This window comes from Rhamphochromis longiceps, linkage group LG10, assembly GCF_057381845.1.
Source record: "Rhamphochromis longiceps isolate RC_006_pf linkage group LG10, R_longiceps_female_GT1.1, whole genome shotgun sequence".
Classification (NCBI taxonomy): Eukaryota; Metazoa; Chordata; class Actinopteri; order Cichliformes; family Cichlidae; genus Rhamphochromis; species Rhamphochromis longiceps.
This window is the reverse complement of record NC_140566.1, coordinates 16396751-16414482: the sequence shown is the minus strand read 5'-3', so window position 1 is coordinate 16414482 and position 17732 is coordinate 16396751. Positions and strand designations below refer to the sequence as shown.

The 17732-nt window shown below is 40.1% G+C and overlaps 2 protein-coding genes across 6 annotated transcripts in view; one reads left to right on the top strand and one right to left on the bottom strand.

The window, feature by feature from the left end:
• The first annotated feature begins 4674 nt into the window (after positions 1–4674).
• On the top strand, positions 4675–11671 carry slc22a6l (solute carrier family 22 member 6, like). The gene is made up of 12 exons (XM_085420522.1): positions 4675–4783; positions 5002–5032; positions 5123–5617; positions 5705–5808; positions 5953–6107; positions 6201–6369; positions 6472–6595; positions 6682–6797; positions 6892–7106; positions 7191–7299; positions 8871–9074; positions 9323–11671. The coding sequence occupies exons 3-12, from the start codon at positions 5213–5215 to the stop codon at positions 9408–9410; spliced, it is 1689 nt and encodes a 562-aa protein (XP_085276648.1). The 5' UTR covers positions 4675–4783; positions 5002–5032; positions 5123–5212; the 3' UTR covers positions 9411–11671.
• A 1433-nt stretch (positions 11672–13104) lies between these two features.
• nrg2a (neuregulin 2a) overlaps positions 13105–17732 on the bottom strand; it is an 81514-nt gene continuing 76886 nt past the window's right edge. For all 5 annotated transcript variants that reach the window (XM_085420519.1, XM_085420517.1, XM_085420516.1 and 2 more), the window contains one exon: positions 13105–14640. In XM_085420519.1, the coding sequence (XP_085276645.1) occupies positions 13986–14640 (655 nt within the window). In that variant the 3' untranslated portion in view covers positions 13105–13985. The remainder of the gene's footprint in view (positions 14641–17732) is intronic.

The window sequence follows — 17732 nt, the reverse complement described above, 5'->3', positions numbered from 1 at the left end:
AGGCTTATCTTTCACTGAGCGATCAAGGTTACAAAAAGCAGAAATTAACATAAGACATTGTTATTGAACCAAGTGATATATAATACTCAAAAAAATTAAAAGAAAACTTTTTAATCAGAGTATAGCATCAGTCATTAAACTTCTAGGATGTTGGTCTGTTCAGGAAACAGGCAGAGGGAGTTGTTAATCAGTTTCAGCTGCTTTGTTATTATTTTTTTCAGTAGTTTTGCATTTGGCTAGGGTCAGTGCAACTGCTTGTAGCATGCGATGACACCTGGACCAGAGCATCAATATGTGCCATTGTCAGAAGGTTTACTGTATCTACCAGCACAAAATGAGGTGCATGGAGGAGATTCCAGGGAACAGACAGTTACTCTAGGAGAGCTGGACAGGGCCATAGAAGATCCTTAACCTATCAGCAGGACCGTATCTGATTGTTCGTGCAAGGAAGAACAGGATGAGCCAGAGCTGCGAAAGGACCTCCAGCAGGCCACTGATGTGAATGTCTCAGACCAAACAATCACAAACAGACTTTGTGAGGGTGGCCTGAGAGCACAAAATCCTCTATTGTGCCCTGTGCTCACTGCCCAACACCATGGAGCCCAACTGGCATTTGCCTTAATATACCACAATTGGCAGGTCCACCAATGACGACCTGTGCTTTTCACAGATGAGAGCAGGTTCATGTGGCGAGAATATGCACACATTGCCTGGGCAGCTGCATAGGCATGTTTTTCACTGGGTGAAATGCAGTTACCCCATAAAATTCAATCTGTTACAGTGAAGAATACAAACATAAATGGGCCTTGTGAACTCATTATAGTATTTATAAATGAAAAGAAAGAACAGCCCCCCCCCCACCCCCACCCTCCCACCCCCAGTACTATCAGGGTTACTGTTGAGGTTGAGTTTTACTGTAATATGGTTTTATGGTGAGTATGGATGCTCTTTTCTTGGCGTACCTTGTAAAACTGATCTTATATGACATATACGTTAGCAGAACTATATCTACACTGATCAGCATGAAAAGAAATCTCTCTGCATTAAACAGCAAACATTGAATATTATCTCAACCAATCACTGGGTGGCCAGAAATGAACATGAAAAACTACAGCATAGGAGGCTAAAGCAACAAGAAGCTGGGTAAAACAAATTGTTGCAGAAAAAGTGTAGGAACCAGGCAAGAACAGCTTCTGATAGTAAAGACTAAAACTAAACTTCAGAAGTGGTCAGAGTGATTACTGCAGTTCATTAAAGATACACAGATTGTCAGTGGGAAAAGACAAAGACAGTTTGTGTAACTTATGTTCTATTTAATGTTGAAACGGTTCGTGGGGTCAGACTTCTGTTAAACTGTTTTTATAATCTTTGTACTGGTAGTTAACTGAAAGTTAAAGTGTTACGTATCCACTTATGTTTAACAGGTTTTAACTGAGGAAGAGGTAAACATTGAGAAGATGCACATGTTTTGTCACATTTTACTGATGTAATAAATTTGATAAATCCCTAACCTTTAGAGCTTGTCTATCTTTTTAGCAAGTGCATATCATAAAATACACCATCTTCAGAAAACCACAAAAGAAACCTTTTCTTCACTGTTCAAATGGCAATTTCCTGTTTTTTCAGACTTTGTGGATTTAGTCCCCCGTGATCTGTAATTTGATGACACATCTGCAGTTTTTTTGCACGTTGTTAGCTTTCTACCTCTGATTACTTTTTGATTACTTTTACTACTTTATTTGATTGCATTTTTTAATCTGGCAATTAAAGAATTAAAACCTGCGATAGATGTTTCATTCAGGCTGTATCTGTCTCTCCAGGTGTGAGGTTTGAGCATTTCAATACTGAAAGTTTTTTCATTGCTTGTAAGTAAACCCTACAACTCGATTTTATCAGGATAAACTGAAATAAAGATGGTGTTGCTGTTGTATTTTTCTTTCTCTTGATTGCTGTATCCGTTGATGATGACTCCTTACTTTGTTTCTCCTCTGAACTGTCATGAAAATGTATGCATAGGTCTGTGTGCCACTTTAATTGCAATCATCAGGTTATCCCCTCATCTTCCATGAAGTGACCAGAGCAAATTTTTCATTTGTTCTCCGCTGCTGCAAATCGGGGTGTCATTTCTATTGGTCTAAAATTAGTTACTGCAGCTGTTATTTTTTATTATAATAATATATATATATATTTATTTATAGTTGTTATTTTTACAATTTATATTAAAAAGCTTACTATTATTATTACCTATAATGCACTTTGCCTATTTTCTGTCATAAATCCAGTAGATGAACTAAATGACTGCACCAAAACCCAGTGAAGGATAAATGGATCATTTATAAAGGATTATTTGGAGCTGTGAATCACGCAACGCTACTGTAGTAGAGTCCAAGAATAAAAATGCGGAGCTGGAAATGAGCATAATAGGTCCTCTTTAAGCTGGAATCCAGCTCCATTTGAAATTCCCAACGTCTTTGTGAACCTGAGCAGAGAAAGGTAAATATGGGTGACTGTATGCTGTAGAGGCTTTGAGGCTGACACGCACACCTCTCGAGTCTCAACATGTTATTGCGCTGACCTCTGTTTCAAAGTGTCCTTCCAGTTGGCAGGTCTGAAACCAAGATGAAAGTGAATTAATTAAACTGAGCCCTGCATTAAAGAACCAACTCAGCAAGTGACACTGATGTCACAGTGATCTCTGGGTCAGAGCCATAGTTGACAGTTTGGCATTCAGAGTGATATTTAGTTCATTTCCCTATGAATGCATATTAATATTGTTATCCATATTAATTTTTTCATTTGTTTTTCTAGGGTCGCATCTAGCTGACATTTGGCACACATGCATCCATGCTGCTTTAATGGATCCCCACATCTGTGTGTGGGCCATGAGACTGATATAGCTTGTGGGTTTGGAAGCGAATCCTTTGCAGAAGTGGCTTCAAATGATACATATATACATATATGTATTTGCAACCCCAATTGCAAAACATTTGGGACTCTATGTAAAATGTAAAACAAAAACAAGGATGTAGGGATTTGCAAATGTCGTAAATCTATACTGTATTCAGAGAGCATAGAAAAAAAGGACATAAAAATATTTAAATGTACACATTTTACTGTTTCATAAGAAATATTAGCTCATTTTGAATTTGATGGTGGTGACGTCTTAGAAAAGTTGTAACACGAGCAACAAAAGGCTGCAAAAATAAGTGAGGAAAAATAACAGATCAGTGGCATTATTGGGTATAAAGTAGCATCTTAAAGAGACCAACTATTAGAGAAACAAAGATGGGCAGAGGTTCTGCAATCTGCATAAAATTGCATCTACAGTTGTGGAGCATGTTCCAAATAATGTTCCTATGTGTTTAATTATGTATGCTTTAAATATCTAAGCATCTACAGTGAATAAAATAATCAAAAAAGTCAGGGAATTTGGAGAAATTTTGAAATCTGTGCGCAGTGGAGAAGTCTGAAAATGAATACTGGATCCTTGTGATCAGGCAGCACTGCACTAAAAGCAATAAAATCTAAGCATATGATAGGAATTCTTCTTCTTCTTCTGAAATGTTCCCGCTGCCTTTGTTTTGTCCATGACTGGCTGTTTAGTGAGCCATAAACTTAAGTAAAAGCATGCGATACCTAAGCCATCTCCCTAGACCTTCATTGATATTCTGAGTGTTTCCTTCAGTTTGGTTCCTTTCTGGTTACTCTGTTATCCGTCCACATGTCCAGAGCAGCTTTTGTTGATTGTTAATTTAAATCCAGACTGACAGAACAGCCTGTTTTTGTAAAACATTAAGCCTGGATGTAAAACAGCGCTTCACGTTCTCGAAATTTCACAGGTCATGCAGAGAGTGTTCAAGACGTCCTTTGAATCTTTTTCTCATTTTTATTTTCAGCTGCTGTGAAAAAACAAGACTTTTAAGGCTCAAACAGCAGATACATCAAATAAAAAGGAATCTAAGGACAAATCTTTTCCTGAACACACTCGCAGCTGAAAAAATGCAAAGTTTATTGTTTTGCTTTGGTGCACCTGCAGCTTCATTCGTCTTGACATCTCATGCTGATCCTTACACAAGAGCACACATTCCTCATAACTAATCACCAAGACACACACCAGGCAGTCTCAGATAGCAACATCTACTCCATAAGCGCAATACAAATATGAAAAACAAATAATTGGAAAAAGATTTTGTTTTTCTTTTGCCCTTTATGAATGGTTCTGTCTCATAGCCTTTCTTCTGCATTGCACGAATGGAAGGACACCTTACGATTGACTGATTGACTGCTAATTCTGTTGTGTAACAAAAGCTTGTTACAGATCTTTCAAATAGTTGAATATTTATCAGCATGATGCAACAAGTCAAACACATACTTGCTGTTTTTCAGTTGTTTAAAGGTGTCGTATACCTTTTTTGTACATATATTACCAGCAAACCGGCCCTTGCTTGATTTGCGAACAATTCAAGAAGAAAGAAAAGAATATTTCAAAAAACGAAAGAAAGAAAGAAAATGACAAAGAAAATCAAATTCAGCCGGCCTGACACGTATGAACACACACACACACACGTTTGTGCGCACACACTGCCCTTCGTGTTATGTAGTCACTAAAGGGCAGGGAGTGCATCTCAGAGCAGCGAGCTGAGCATAGTTATGTGCTCACTCTTGATGCTGAAGCTCACTTGCAGTGAAGGACTTGACGCTGCCACTATACAACAAAGAGTACTCTACCTCAGCTTTCGCAGAACAAGCTGGTAATACCTCAAGAATTCACAGTGTACTTCAGGTAATCCAAACTTCAGGAAAGCTTTTGGAATTTGTGAGCCGATTGCTCACTTTTCCATGGTGCAGCAACAAGACGACTTTAACTTTATTTAGCATTTATAGCTTTGTTTTTTAAGGACTGTCTGTGGACCACTTTGCTAGCATTCATTTGAGCTGCATTAATTGTTTTAATGGCGATGCTACAGTAACCAACATAGTCACTGTGCATTCTTTTTCCAGTTTATCTAATTAGAGAAGACTAACTTGGCAGGTAAGTCTGTTTAACTCTCTAATATTTAACACTATCACAACATTCAGTGGTTGTTTTTCACAACCAGTGTTTTTTTCAATGTTGTCACAGGTGCCGGAACCAAGTTCATTGGGAAACAACAGCATAATCTAGTGCCATTAACATTAAAGTCACCTTCTAGCGTTCTAGTTGTACAAAAGCATGGGGTTCAGCGAGCTCCTTGAGCAGGTGGGCAGCACAGGCCGCTTCCAAATCGTGCACGTAACCCTCCTCTCCACACCCATCCTTATGTTGGCCAGCCACAACCTGCTGCAAAACTTTGTGGCTGTGGTGCCTCCTCACTACTGTAGCGCTCACTCAAATCTCTCACAGTCCCAGCTGAGCCCAGAGGAAGCTTTGCGGATCACAGTACCACAGGACCACAGAGGAAAATTGCACAGGTGCCAGCGTTACGTTGTTCCACAGTGGCACCTCCTGGATAAAAATGGGACCTCCAATTTGAGAAATGAGGGAAACAGTGTGGATGATCTGGATGCTGACCTGCAAGGATGCATAGATGGCTGGACGTACAACATGGCTGACAGAAGCTCCACAATCATATCTGATGTAAAACTGCATTTTTATCACACTGTTTCAGTCAACTTGTCATCGCAGTGCAGATGTTCATATGTTGTAATGTGCATTTTTTGCTAGTGGCATTTAGTGTGTGACCAGCACTCTTTGAAGCAAATGGGACAAACCATCTACATGGGAGGCGTGCTTGTGGGAGCGTTTCTCTTCGGAAGCCTTGCAGACAAGTAACACCAATAATATACAATAAGCTGAATGTGTAATATTTTGACTCGTCTTTGAAAAGAAAAATCTTAATTGCCCAGTGGCATGAATAATAAACAGTTCAGCAAGTCAAATAATGTTTCACCGATGGCCCTCATGTCTTCTAGATATGGTCGACGTATCCTCCTGCTCATGTCTTACCTTCTGATGGCGGTCTCTGGAACATGTGCTGCATTTTCTCCTTCCTTCCCTCTGTTCTGCTTTTTCCGGTTTGGTTGTGGCATGGCTCTATCTGGCATAGCACTCAACAGCTTGTCCCTCAGTATGATTTTTAGTTCCTTTATTTTACTTGACTAAAGGGATGTTGATGACATGGGCTCCCAATCTTATGAAAATGTGTTTCATCTGTTTCAAGTTCTTGAGTGGATCCCCACTCGTGTGAGAACTGTGGTGGGCACGATGAGTGGCTACTGTTACACACTGGGCCAGCTGACCCTGGCATTGATGGCCTACTACATCCGGGACTGGAGGTGGTTAACCCTGGCTGTGTCTTTGCCTTTCTATGTGTTCTTCCTCTACGCATGGTGAGATGGCAATCATTGAACTGAAAAGTTTCAACTATAGTCACCAATGTAAGCTAAAACATTTTTAAAAAATGTAGCAAACCTAACCAATATTCCTTATAGGTGGTTTCATGAATCCGCAAGATGGTTGGCCTTAAAGAATAAGCCTGATCGGGCGATCAAGGGACTTAAAAGTGTGGCTAAGTTTAACGGACGGTGTGATGAGGGAGAAAAAATTGACATTAAGGTAAGGGAATATTTTTAAACTTTGGGATAAATCTGTGTTTCACATAAACAGACTGTATATTAACAATGTTTTCTCTTTGTGCACAGATGCTCCAGGAGTCCATGAAGAATGAGCTGTCCATGTCAAAGGGCTCCTACACTGCCTTGGATCTGTTCCGCACACCCTACTTGAGGATTAGCACAGTCTGTCTGGCAGCTGCCTGGTGTGTGTGTGCTGCTCTTGTAGAAACACTCAGTGACAGATTTACAGCACCTTCTGTGAAACTGCAATGACACCAAGTGTATTTTTATATTTAGGTTATCAACCAGCTTTGCCTACTACGGCCTTTCCATGGATCTGCAAAAGTTTGGAGTGGATATTTACCTGATACAAGTGATCTTTGGAGCTGTTGACATACCAGCTAAAATCATCATCGCTGTGACTATGAGTTATATAGGGCGCCGGCCGTCGCAGTCTGCTGTTCTCATCATCGCTGGGGTCACTATCTTGATCAACCTGCTGGTACCTTATGGTATGTCAGAACACAGACATGTGCACAAGATAAGGCTGAGGAGAAGCAAGTGAGTGACCTGATGGATGTTCCGCTTTTTTGCAGATCAACAAACTCTGCGGACCTCTCTGGCTGTTGTGGGTAAAGGTTGTCTTGCTGCATCTTTCTTCTGCTGTTACCTTTACACTGGAGAACTGTACCCAACCATTATTCGGTAAGTCTCATCTGGCAAAACCATAAAACTATCAGCAAGGAAACCTAGATGACTTTGGTTTAACAATGAAATCTAGGTTTCGCTGAAGAGCAACAACTAAGGATAATCGCTAATCCAGGGGTGGCTGCTTTTTTGTTTTTTATACAGTAGTAGATTTACAAATTCTGTGAACTGGAAAATCTATTGGTAACACTTTATAATATGAACTGCAAATTGCAGGCAAGTACGCTGTACTTATGTGCATTTTGTGGGCAACATGTCAGGTTTTTGCAAACAAGTGAAACAAGTACAGGGTACAAACAGTGTACTCGTTTGAACGTTTTTGCAAAAACCTAACTTGCCTGCAAATTATTCACAGGTCATGTTATAAAGTGCTACCAGACTTTTTATGTTTTCAAACTGAAGGACGGTCTAAGCCAGACCTTCCCAAAGTGTGGGGCCGGGGGGGGGGGGGGGGGGGGGGGGCTTCAAATCACGGACAAACAGTATCCCACATTCTTGATTTTTAGTTCACACACACTTGTTGTAATGACTAACTACTCCTGACATTTTGGAGATGTTAGCTCTGTATACAGTAAAGTTACAGAGGGATACAAATAATATCAGGCTGATCCTGCCACGATTTGTTCCCCCTGTCTAAATCACGGACAAACAGTATCTCACACTTGTTTATGTTTTTCAACCCATTTTGCACAGACAGGCATTTTTCGAAAATGAATTGATAGCAATGTTGAATATTATTACACGGGGGAATAACAACTACACGTAAAATAATCACACCGTGATGCCTCTGCCTTTCTAAATAGAGGGACAGTAACTGCGTGTGTATATGTAAGCCTGTAAAAACCGAAGATAGTCAGATTAACAGTATTTTGTCTCTATCTGCCATTCTGCAATTCATCTCCGGTAAACAATAACGTGGCGCAAAACGTTTTCAAAAATACTCGTGTAGGTGTGGACGTAGCATAAAAGAGTTAGTAGTTTATTTTCTTACTACCTGTAATTTATTGCAGTTTATTTGTATTTGCTTAATTGTTTACTAAATGTTTGAGGTGTGAAATAAACCGCAATGGAGCAAAATATGGGTGTGTGTGGTTGGAGGATGTGTTTGTGCACGCGCACACGCGAACATTTTTCTTGTAAAACAAAGGGGGGCCCAGCAAAAAAAGTTTGGGAACCACTGGTCTAAGCAATGAGTTCCAAATAATGTCTTTGTCACGTAGAAAACCTGAACTGTACCGTTGAAATTGTGCTGATTTTTCTTATATTAAGAAATCTAAGGTATTAAATGTGTAGACAAACTTCTTTACACTGATATAAAGAGGAGTTTGAGGAGTTTCACTGGTCTGGCCCACTTAAGTTCAACGTTGGCTGGATGTGGCCCATAATGACATCTCTGCTCTAATATATGGTTTCATGACATTTTAATAGTCTAAGACTGCACATGCACTTCTTTACTATCACTAAAATAATTTACATATTTACTGACCCTCTGTTGACACAATCTCTGACTTTACTAGTGTGTAGTTATGACTGTTTGCTGTTTTATGGTTTTATGTCTTCTCTCTCAGTCAGAATGGCATGGGATTGGTGTCCAGTATGGCACGTGTAGGAGCTATGGTGGCCCCCATGGTGCGCCTCACGGGAGACTACATACCTTGGCTACCAGGTTTAATCTATGGAGGGGCGCCAATCCTCAGTGGGGTTGCTGTTATATTTCTTCCAGAAACGCTTGGCACACCCCTTCCCGACACAATACAAGATGTGGAGGAGAGGTAAGATTGAGTTCCAGGACGCAGCATGTGTTCCTTTTATTTTATCTCTGCATGTCCCAGAATCAAAACATTAATTTTAGAAACAGAACTCAGGAGGACTCGAGGGTAACGTATACAGCAAATAGCAAATCATCATGGTTTACTCAAGGCCAAAAAAAGCACATAAGACTAGAAGAGAGAAAGAGAAAGGGAGAGAAGGGAGAAAAAAAATAATGTATCCACATTTGCATTTTCTATTTTGCACACAGGGGATCTGGGAAACGCTCCAAAATGTCACCAAAAGAAACAATAATCTTGGAAGACACCGGGGCAAACCTCCTAAAGCCTGTTGCCTGAGTGTTTTTGTACTCCACATGTTAATGAAAGTAGAGTGAGTGCTACTTTTATCTCTTCTCTGTTTGATTTCCACAAATTTGGTTCACCTTATGATTGCTGGACGAATGTTTTTTCTTTCGTTTTGTGAACAAATGAGTTAAATCCGAAGCGAACGCCACCGTGAAAAGAACGCTGTGGACAATCAGACCTGTTTATCTGACAATCAGTAGATTTCAGGATCTTAATCTTACTTTGCACATGTCATTATTATTATTTTTTATTTGTATTTTGAATGTGTAGAGCGATTTCTTTATTTGAGCCTTTCACAGGTTAAAGACGGCATCCACTGGTATCTTTATTGTTCTATACACAAGCCCGTATTGGAAAACAATTGCCTTTTTGTCTTTTAAATCAAGACTTCTTATAATCCTTTTTAAATCTCAAAGTCTGTCTTTTTTATGGACGTCTGAACACAAATACTAGTAAAACCCCTTTCAGTCTACTTCATCTGGCATGAGTCACTTTGAGCTGAAGTAACTAAAACGAGACAGAACAAGAAATCAAGGATTTGGATTTAAATAAAAGCAGCAGATGAGCCACACAACAGAAGGCACAAAGTATAAAAACTAAATAAATAGATTCACAGCAGGAATCTGACATGCCGTTGCTTTTCACTGCCCCCCCCCCACACACAGTTTTGCTATAGCATTGTTGTTGTGAACACAAGAGTAAAGGCAGATTTCCCATGAATTATGTGAAATGAACCCCCACTCTTTAAAAATTGAACACCCTAGTTAATGTTTGAAGGGCAGATCAGTGTGTTGTTGCTGAAGCAGGTAGCTTGGATGGGTCAGAGGATTTTGTTTGTGTTTTTCATAAGACAGCCTCCGAGAAATGTAGTTTCTTAGATTTCAGTCCATTTAATTTATTCAACTACTTTTGTTCTCAGCACGCTGCACGCTCTGGATTTAACGCCGCTCTCTTGAGTTCTCACAGTTACCACCCGGAAAACGATCATCACGCAAGCAAAAATGTAATGCAGTAGTTATCAATGTAGTTATTAAACGGATGGTGGTCAGCGAAAAGAATGATAAGAGTGAATATTATGGAAACATTACTTGGTCTCGTCCCTTTCCTTGAATCGGTTCAGCGGATTTGCTGCTTTTCTCTCAGTTACTGCTGTTACACGGATGTGAGGGGGGGATGTTACTGGTAAAGGAGGAAACAGTGCTGATGCGGAGCACCACTCACGCCTACATAGGGTGAACTCTTGTGATTTGAAGACTTCCGCATCTTGCTGCTTGTGACACCATCTAGTGGTGCATATATGCCAATGCAGGAGCTGAACTTCCCATCACGGGAAGGTATCCATGTGAGGAAAAAAAAATTAAAGGTGGAAAACTAAATCTAAAATGAAATCTTGACCATATTGAGGTTTTGTCTTTCAGTGTTTAAATATTGGACTTGGATTTCACATATTGTAGCTACTCTCATTTATCAGAACAGTTGATATTTTGGCCATAGAGTCATCCATGATTAACAAAAAAGGCAGCGTCACAATACTAGTATGCTTTGGTTCGTGTTCCTTAAAAGATCCGTCTGGAGTGAAAAAACCCAAACAAACCAGGATTTACAATAAATAGATTCATACTTATAGCCTCATATCAACATGTATGTTTTCAATTTAAGGCTCGTACTTTCCTCTTTGAAATAGTTAAAGTTCGCCAGTGCTCTTGCTCTCACGCAACAAATGCATTGTTGTGTGTGTCTGGCACTAACTGTATGAAACTGCTATCTAAAACCTTTTGGTTGCAACATATAAACCCTCGATCACCGTATTAAATAGATTTTATTTCACTGTCAGGTTTTATGCGTGTTCTCCTGAGACACCTTGCGCACGCCAGACGAGTCCAACCCCAAGCCAAGAAAAAAAAAAGAAAGAGAGAGAGAGAGAGAGATGAATCAAAATACAGAGCAAGGCGGTCTACAGAAATGACTACAACGTAAAATGATATGAATAAAGATTTATTTTCTCATATGAACAGGTGGATTCATTTTTCATTGTATTTTACAATCTATGACAATCTCGCAAGTTTTTTCTTTTTTCTAGCATATTTCAGGAATGACATGGGGAAAGGTTCTTTTTTATTGCTGAATGTTAAATGAAATACACTTTCACTGACTGGAAAAGAATTGTCTGCTGCTTTTTTTGTGTGATTTTTTTTTTAAATCTCTTTTTTTTAAACCATGCACCCATCTAACCTTGACCACAAGGACATGCAGAGGAGAGGTGTTCAAACATTTCAAGCGAGGGTGGGGTCGGGGGGGTCATAAATTTCAACAGAAGAGGCTGATTGGACGTGCCCGGTAGCATCTCAAATGGGTGAGAGGACTGGCAGGGTGAAGGGGCTGTCACATTAAAACTGGAGGTGAAGTCTTCTTTTGCACTTTTCTGACATACAAAATTAGACCCAGAGGTGAGAAACTCAATGAAAACATCTGCATGTTGTGACCGATGTGTGACCATCCTCTATTGCCATGCCACTGTGCATTTACCATATACCAGTCAGAATTGCAGATCAGTGTTTAAAAGGCATTTCCCCCCCCTAATTGCAGCATTCCATTATTTTTTAATAAGGAGGAGCAGAAATATACCGACAGAGACAAAACATCAGCTGTCCTTTCTGTGCGAGCCACACTGACGGCTGTGACTTTGAGATATCTTTCAAATATTTACTTCTCCCTCAGTGGAGGACAAAGGGCTTAAAATGAATTTATTCACTTTCAAAATCATCATTTACAGGCTAAATTTTAAATGACTCCATCAGTCAACAAGACAAAGCAGTACACATTACTATCAGAGGAGAAACTATTTGGATTCTATCGGCTATTACTGGGAAGTATGCACGTGAGGTGGAGGGATCTAAGCCGAGTGATAAAATAATTCACAGACACAGTCATTCAATGGACGTGACGTTAAGTGAACAAGAAAGGCTGAAAACATGATAGACGGCTGCATAATGGCTTTCAAAAAATAACTCGGGTAAATATGCATTTGTATCATGTTATTTCATTCTACACTATAGGCATCACATTTTTTTTCCACACAACACACTACAGTCACCTCTTAGAAAATGATGTAATCAAACAGCAAAATAGAAAGTTTGCATATTTTTGCATCATATGATCCTCCAAAGTTTCACAGCTATTTCGTTAATATTGTCTAGTATGCTCTGTACTGTGATCCACTGAGCTGCTTCCACCTGACTTTACTTTTCTCTGCATGGGAATGATCGGGGTACTAGTAACTGCGTGTTAACACGTAGGTCCTCAGCATCTGAGAACTTGAATCTTAGGTAGACCTAAACTTAAGGAAGAGGTTGAGCAGGGCTTGAGGTGGAGGCGGGGGGATGAATGTGGAAATCCTGAGACGCTGGTGGCCTTAAACGTAAGCCACGAAAACAGAATGGACACAGAAGGATGATTAGGCGTGGGATTCGAGTGAAAACAGACGCAATCTTTTTGTTTTTCCACTGCCTCTGACAGCAGGGGTCACCCTGTGGCAAGCGGCTCAGTGTTTGTTGGCCACATACCAGGCTGAAGCAAGGAAAACCTGTTGGGAAATAATCATTTTCAAAAAAATTTTTTTAAAAAAAGGACGTAAATGGGGCGGGCTGGGGAGGGGCAGAATAGCTGTAAACACATCAAGCAATGACCTGCATAACATACAACCCTACAGCAGCCTTGCCTGCTCACCTACACTGGGGTCACTGTTCTGATTAACCACTTTTCTGTGAACCTCCGAGACTCTTTACTCTCACTCTCCTGAGACACCAGTAGACCCACACATTTGATGTTACCACAACAAACAGTGAAGTTCATCTAACAGTCACAAACGCATGCAAGCAACACACACAGGTGCGCACGAGCGTGCACAAACACGCACACACACTCGCAGACATTTATGCACACGCAACACAATTTCTCACTCTCTGTGACTCTTTTTCTCTTGGTAGACATTAGTTAGCAGGCAAAAAAAAAAGAAAAAAAGAAAAGAATCTACATCGCATTTATGAGGCGTTCTAATAAATCCCAAATCATAAAAGAAAACCCTACAGGCGAATCATATTATCATATGTAAACATACACTTTATGCTGAAGTGGTTTATATCGCGTGATATGGAAGGGGTTAGACTTCTCGAAGAATGCAATTTGGAAAGAAAGTAAATAGGAAACCAGAGAGGAAAAACAAAAACATAAATGTGTATAAAAAAATGAGGCGTCCATATAAGAAAGGCTACAAAAACCTCCACTGGCCCTCTGGCATCGGCATACAGCAAAAGGCACCACAATATTACTCTATTTTTTAACATTGTGAAAAAACTGGCACATCTTTTTATGCTGTAAATCAAAATGTACATATAAATAGAGTTTTCCCTATAAAAAAGTCTTTGCTGTTAACTAGTAGACAACTTTTGCTAAAATGAAAATAAATATTTCATTTGTTTAGAATATCTGTCAGTTATATAAAATAAAAATATTTCTTATAGATGCAGGTCTATACTATATTGATTTTTGTCGGTTCATTATCACTCTTTAATGCGGTGTATTGTCCGGTTTGGAGCGTGACTGTGTGAGTCTCGTATGCGTGTTCCCATGCCCACTGTGTCGCCCTGACGAGTTAGAAGTCCGACTGTCCGCCGGCCTGTAGATGGTGGAAGGCTCGGCGTTCATGTTCTGCATACTGAGGAAGGGCGTGCTCTCGCCGTCCTCCTCTGACTCACTATCTGTTAGACAGCTTCGAGACCCATAGTCCCGAGATGCCTCGTATCCTCGTGGGGCCACGTGGCCATTCAGTCTGGATCTCCGCCAGCGCCGGCTTCCAGTTCCACTGGACCCACTTCTCTTTGGTTGCTCCCGAGAGGACAGATACTCCTGGGTGGTCTCATAGTCTTCATCCTCAGCCAGCCGGTAGGGGCTGGAGGGAAGGCTTCCCCTGCTGTCATTTAGATAGGTTCGACGCTGCTGCCGGTAAGGCTCCTGGCAATGAGCATCGTGTAGGGGCACCTGGTAGCGGCGCAGCAGAGGCTGGTCATCCTCCAGGGGGTACGGATTGTGAACAGCAGGAGGGAGCGACATGGCGTGGCTGGCATTGGGGGATGTGATCTGGAAGGTAGGCACCTGCGGGGGCAATGAGTAATGGAAATCCACTGGGGATAGGCGGGCTGGTGTTGTCAGGGCTGATACGTATCTGTGGTAAATACAGAGAGGAGGAGGAGGTCATAGTTAATTGGAGAAGAACAAAGAATTATGCTGACAAAGACAGCTGCACATACAGTAACCTAGCGTGAATGTTTTAAAGGTATTCTTTAAACTAATGAACATTATACCCTGAAGCTGCACGTACACTTAAATATTCAGTCAAAGTGATTGCTTTTCGATAGAGACGTTTAGCTTAGAGTTTCACCTGAGCAGCACCGCTCCCTGCTGTAGGTGGAGCACTGGGCGTTGGCTACAGGTTGCCCCAAAGTGTAGTTTACTTCCAGCAATCCTCTGCAGTCTAGATAACTATATTACTGTTATATTTGCTACTCGATTACTGCTCAGACTGCTTTTGCTTTTGTGTGCAGAGCTTAAACATCTCTAATGAGAAATATAATATATAATAATATCTCCACTTGTAACAGCACCATGGAGTCTCCTCTGTGATCTGCTCTGGATTGCATAACCCAACACAGGCACAATACTGCTTTATGTTCAAGACTGACAAAAGTAAAACCATCATTACTATGTTTATTAATGTTGGTACAGAAATCTTTCATAACAACATGGCTCAGGATTTAGTACACAGACATTCAATGTTTTTCCCCAGCAGAGCTTGAATAGCAAACATTTACATCAGTTTTCTGATGATCTACTATGAGCAGCCAGGTTTCAGTCCTGACGAGGAAGAAGGATGAGGACTTAACTCTCTTCTTTAATAACCGTGGATCAACCTGCCCAACAAGATCAACGAGTCAAATCTGTAGCTATACTTTACAAAACTCTTCAAAACAAACCCACGTTTAGCCATTCAATGAGCGTACTAACATCGTGCCTGATTGCTGAAGTTAATGTTGAGAATCTATATTTAGACATCGAAAGCGCATACGCTACAGATGCAGAGTTTTCCCATCATTTGTAATATTAAAATAAAAAAAATAAAAAAGCAACAACAATTCAAAACATTCCTAAAAGACAGGTTAGAATTTATGGATGGCTGACGGTGACTCACTTTGGACCTGTGTGTACAGAGCGTTTTATTTATTTACTTTTATTTCCTTTAGGAAACCTGCTATATTAGACACAAGCCTCAGATATCCCCGCAACACCACTCATTCAGCTGAGGCAGAAACTGCCACCATGATCAAAGACGTACGTGCAACCTGGAATGACTCTGAGGACATGTAATCTGTCGCTGCATCACAACCTAGCGGTCATGCACAGATGCTGCATGCGGGTATTGTCAGTTAAGTTAAGAACTCAAGCAGATAAAAGGCAGCACATGTCTTGTTCGGTTCGGTTTTCTTAGGTACTGATAGTTGGCTTGGATTCTGTATAGGAGCTCCAGCCTCCTTGATACATCCATTTCATACTTCCATTTTGGCTCAGTACTAAAGCCAAAGGTACAGAACAGAATGTTAGTACTGGTTAATATATTAATCAATTAAAATGTGATTATAATTTGGTCTGACTGTTATGCATTTTAAGTTTGGAAAGGTAAGAAAACCATGCTAAGGTAAATCTAATTGTGCCTTTCAATATAATGAATCCCACCGAGCAGACTGTTCTGCTGGATGCTTCTAGACTGTACCACTTTGTATGAAGCATTTCACTTATGGGTTAAGTATATTCAACAAAGTGACTTTTGAGAAGTAGTCTTAAAAAAATAAACAGCTGCTTTTCCATTGGAATCTTATGTTTCCTTTAGGATCAGCTTGTCAGTTTGAGCTATCAATACACAGTACTGTTTTCCATCTGAAATGGATTAGGCGATGATAAGTGTTATCAAGCATGCATGAAGCAAGATACTAGAAGTGATGTAGATCCTGAAGACTAAATCTGCCTGATCAGTTCAGTTTCAGCTTGGCAGCACTCACAGTTGCTGTTGGTCACAGAAAATGCAATTCATACTGACAGGTCACAAATGATCTGCGGCAGCAAAACAATCTGTTGCTGTTTTAGTAAAACAGACAGACAATAATCGCCGCTGAAGAAATGATCTCTAAAACTCCTAATGGCTTACTGTAGAGCTGCTTTGTTGAACAACAATGTTTAGGAGCATTAAAGCTCACTGATACAATCTACACTATAGTAAAAGTCTGTTTTTACAGTAATGTGAAGCTGTAATGTAGCAGTAAGGGCTAGAACACATTCAGTTAGTACAGTATTTTTTTCCTGGGAATAATGCAGCTACCCTGTGCGTAACACTGTATAAATATTGCAATACCTTTACAGCAGACCATAGGCTCAAATCACCATTATGTTACAACACCGTTAATGACTTTCATTTGAATAAAAAAATGTTTGAGAGTGTGATGTTAAGCACCCTTTTATAGCAGGTCTTCATACTAAGAAATAATTTGTTTTAAAAAGAAGAAGAAGAAGAAGAACAAGAAGAAGAAGAAGAAGAAGAAGAAGAAGAAGAAGAGAGAAACCTTAACCTTAGTGTCTTTAAAAATCTTTGTAGGAGTTGTGTTGAAGCAGTAGAAACAACCATGCCCCCAAATTCCCAAATTTCCTCTCAGCTCACTGCTAATCTAGGCTTGCTGAGCGATGGATTGTCAGCTGTGAACAGTGCTGGAATTCAAAATATCAGCAGAGACCGAGGAGGGCATTTGGGGATTTTAGGTACCACAATCAGGCAACAGAATAATGTAACGCTGACTACTATTGAATTGCAACACACATAAAGAGAAAGACCTAGATGCACACTATTTAGATCTAAGTTTAGGTCTGATCTGATTTGTCATGTGAGAACTTTAATTTCTCTGTGCCTCTGGTACAGACATATTTACATGAAGTACAGGAAATAAAAATGATACAGCTGTGGAGGTGATGAAAGTCGTATTTCTTCGTATCTGCCAGACTGTTTCTGAATCTCCTCTTTGTGCTAGCTTTCACTAAACCTGTCCTATTTCTGACTTAAGTGAGTTTAAATCTGACTGTGCAAAATGGCAGACAAGTGTATTTAACAAAATGTCACGCCATCCCTTAAATAAAATAAAATAACATTAAAAGGGAACACTAGCCAATTAGAATTGCATACTGGCCAGGGAATACTCTTCCCATTGAAATGAGCAC

Excerpts from the sequence above, each read along its gene's own strand:
- slc22a6l (XM_085420522.1), top strand. The coding sequence starts at position 5,213 with ATGGGGTTCAGCGAGCTCCTTGAGCAGGTGGGCAGCACAGGCCGCTTC. Across the intron at positions 5,809-5,952 it reads TTCGGAAGCCTTGCAGACAA|ATATGGTCGACGTATCCTCC; the intron begins GTAACACCAATA and ends CATGTCTTCTAG. Across the intron at positions 6,370-6,471 it reads GTGTTCTTCCTCTACGCATG|GTGGTTTCATGAATCCGCAA; the intron begins GTGAGATGGCAA and ends TATTCCTTATAG.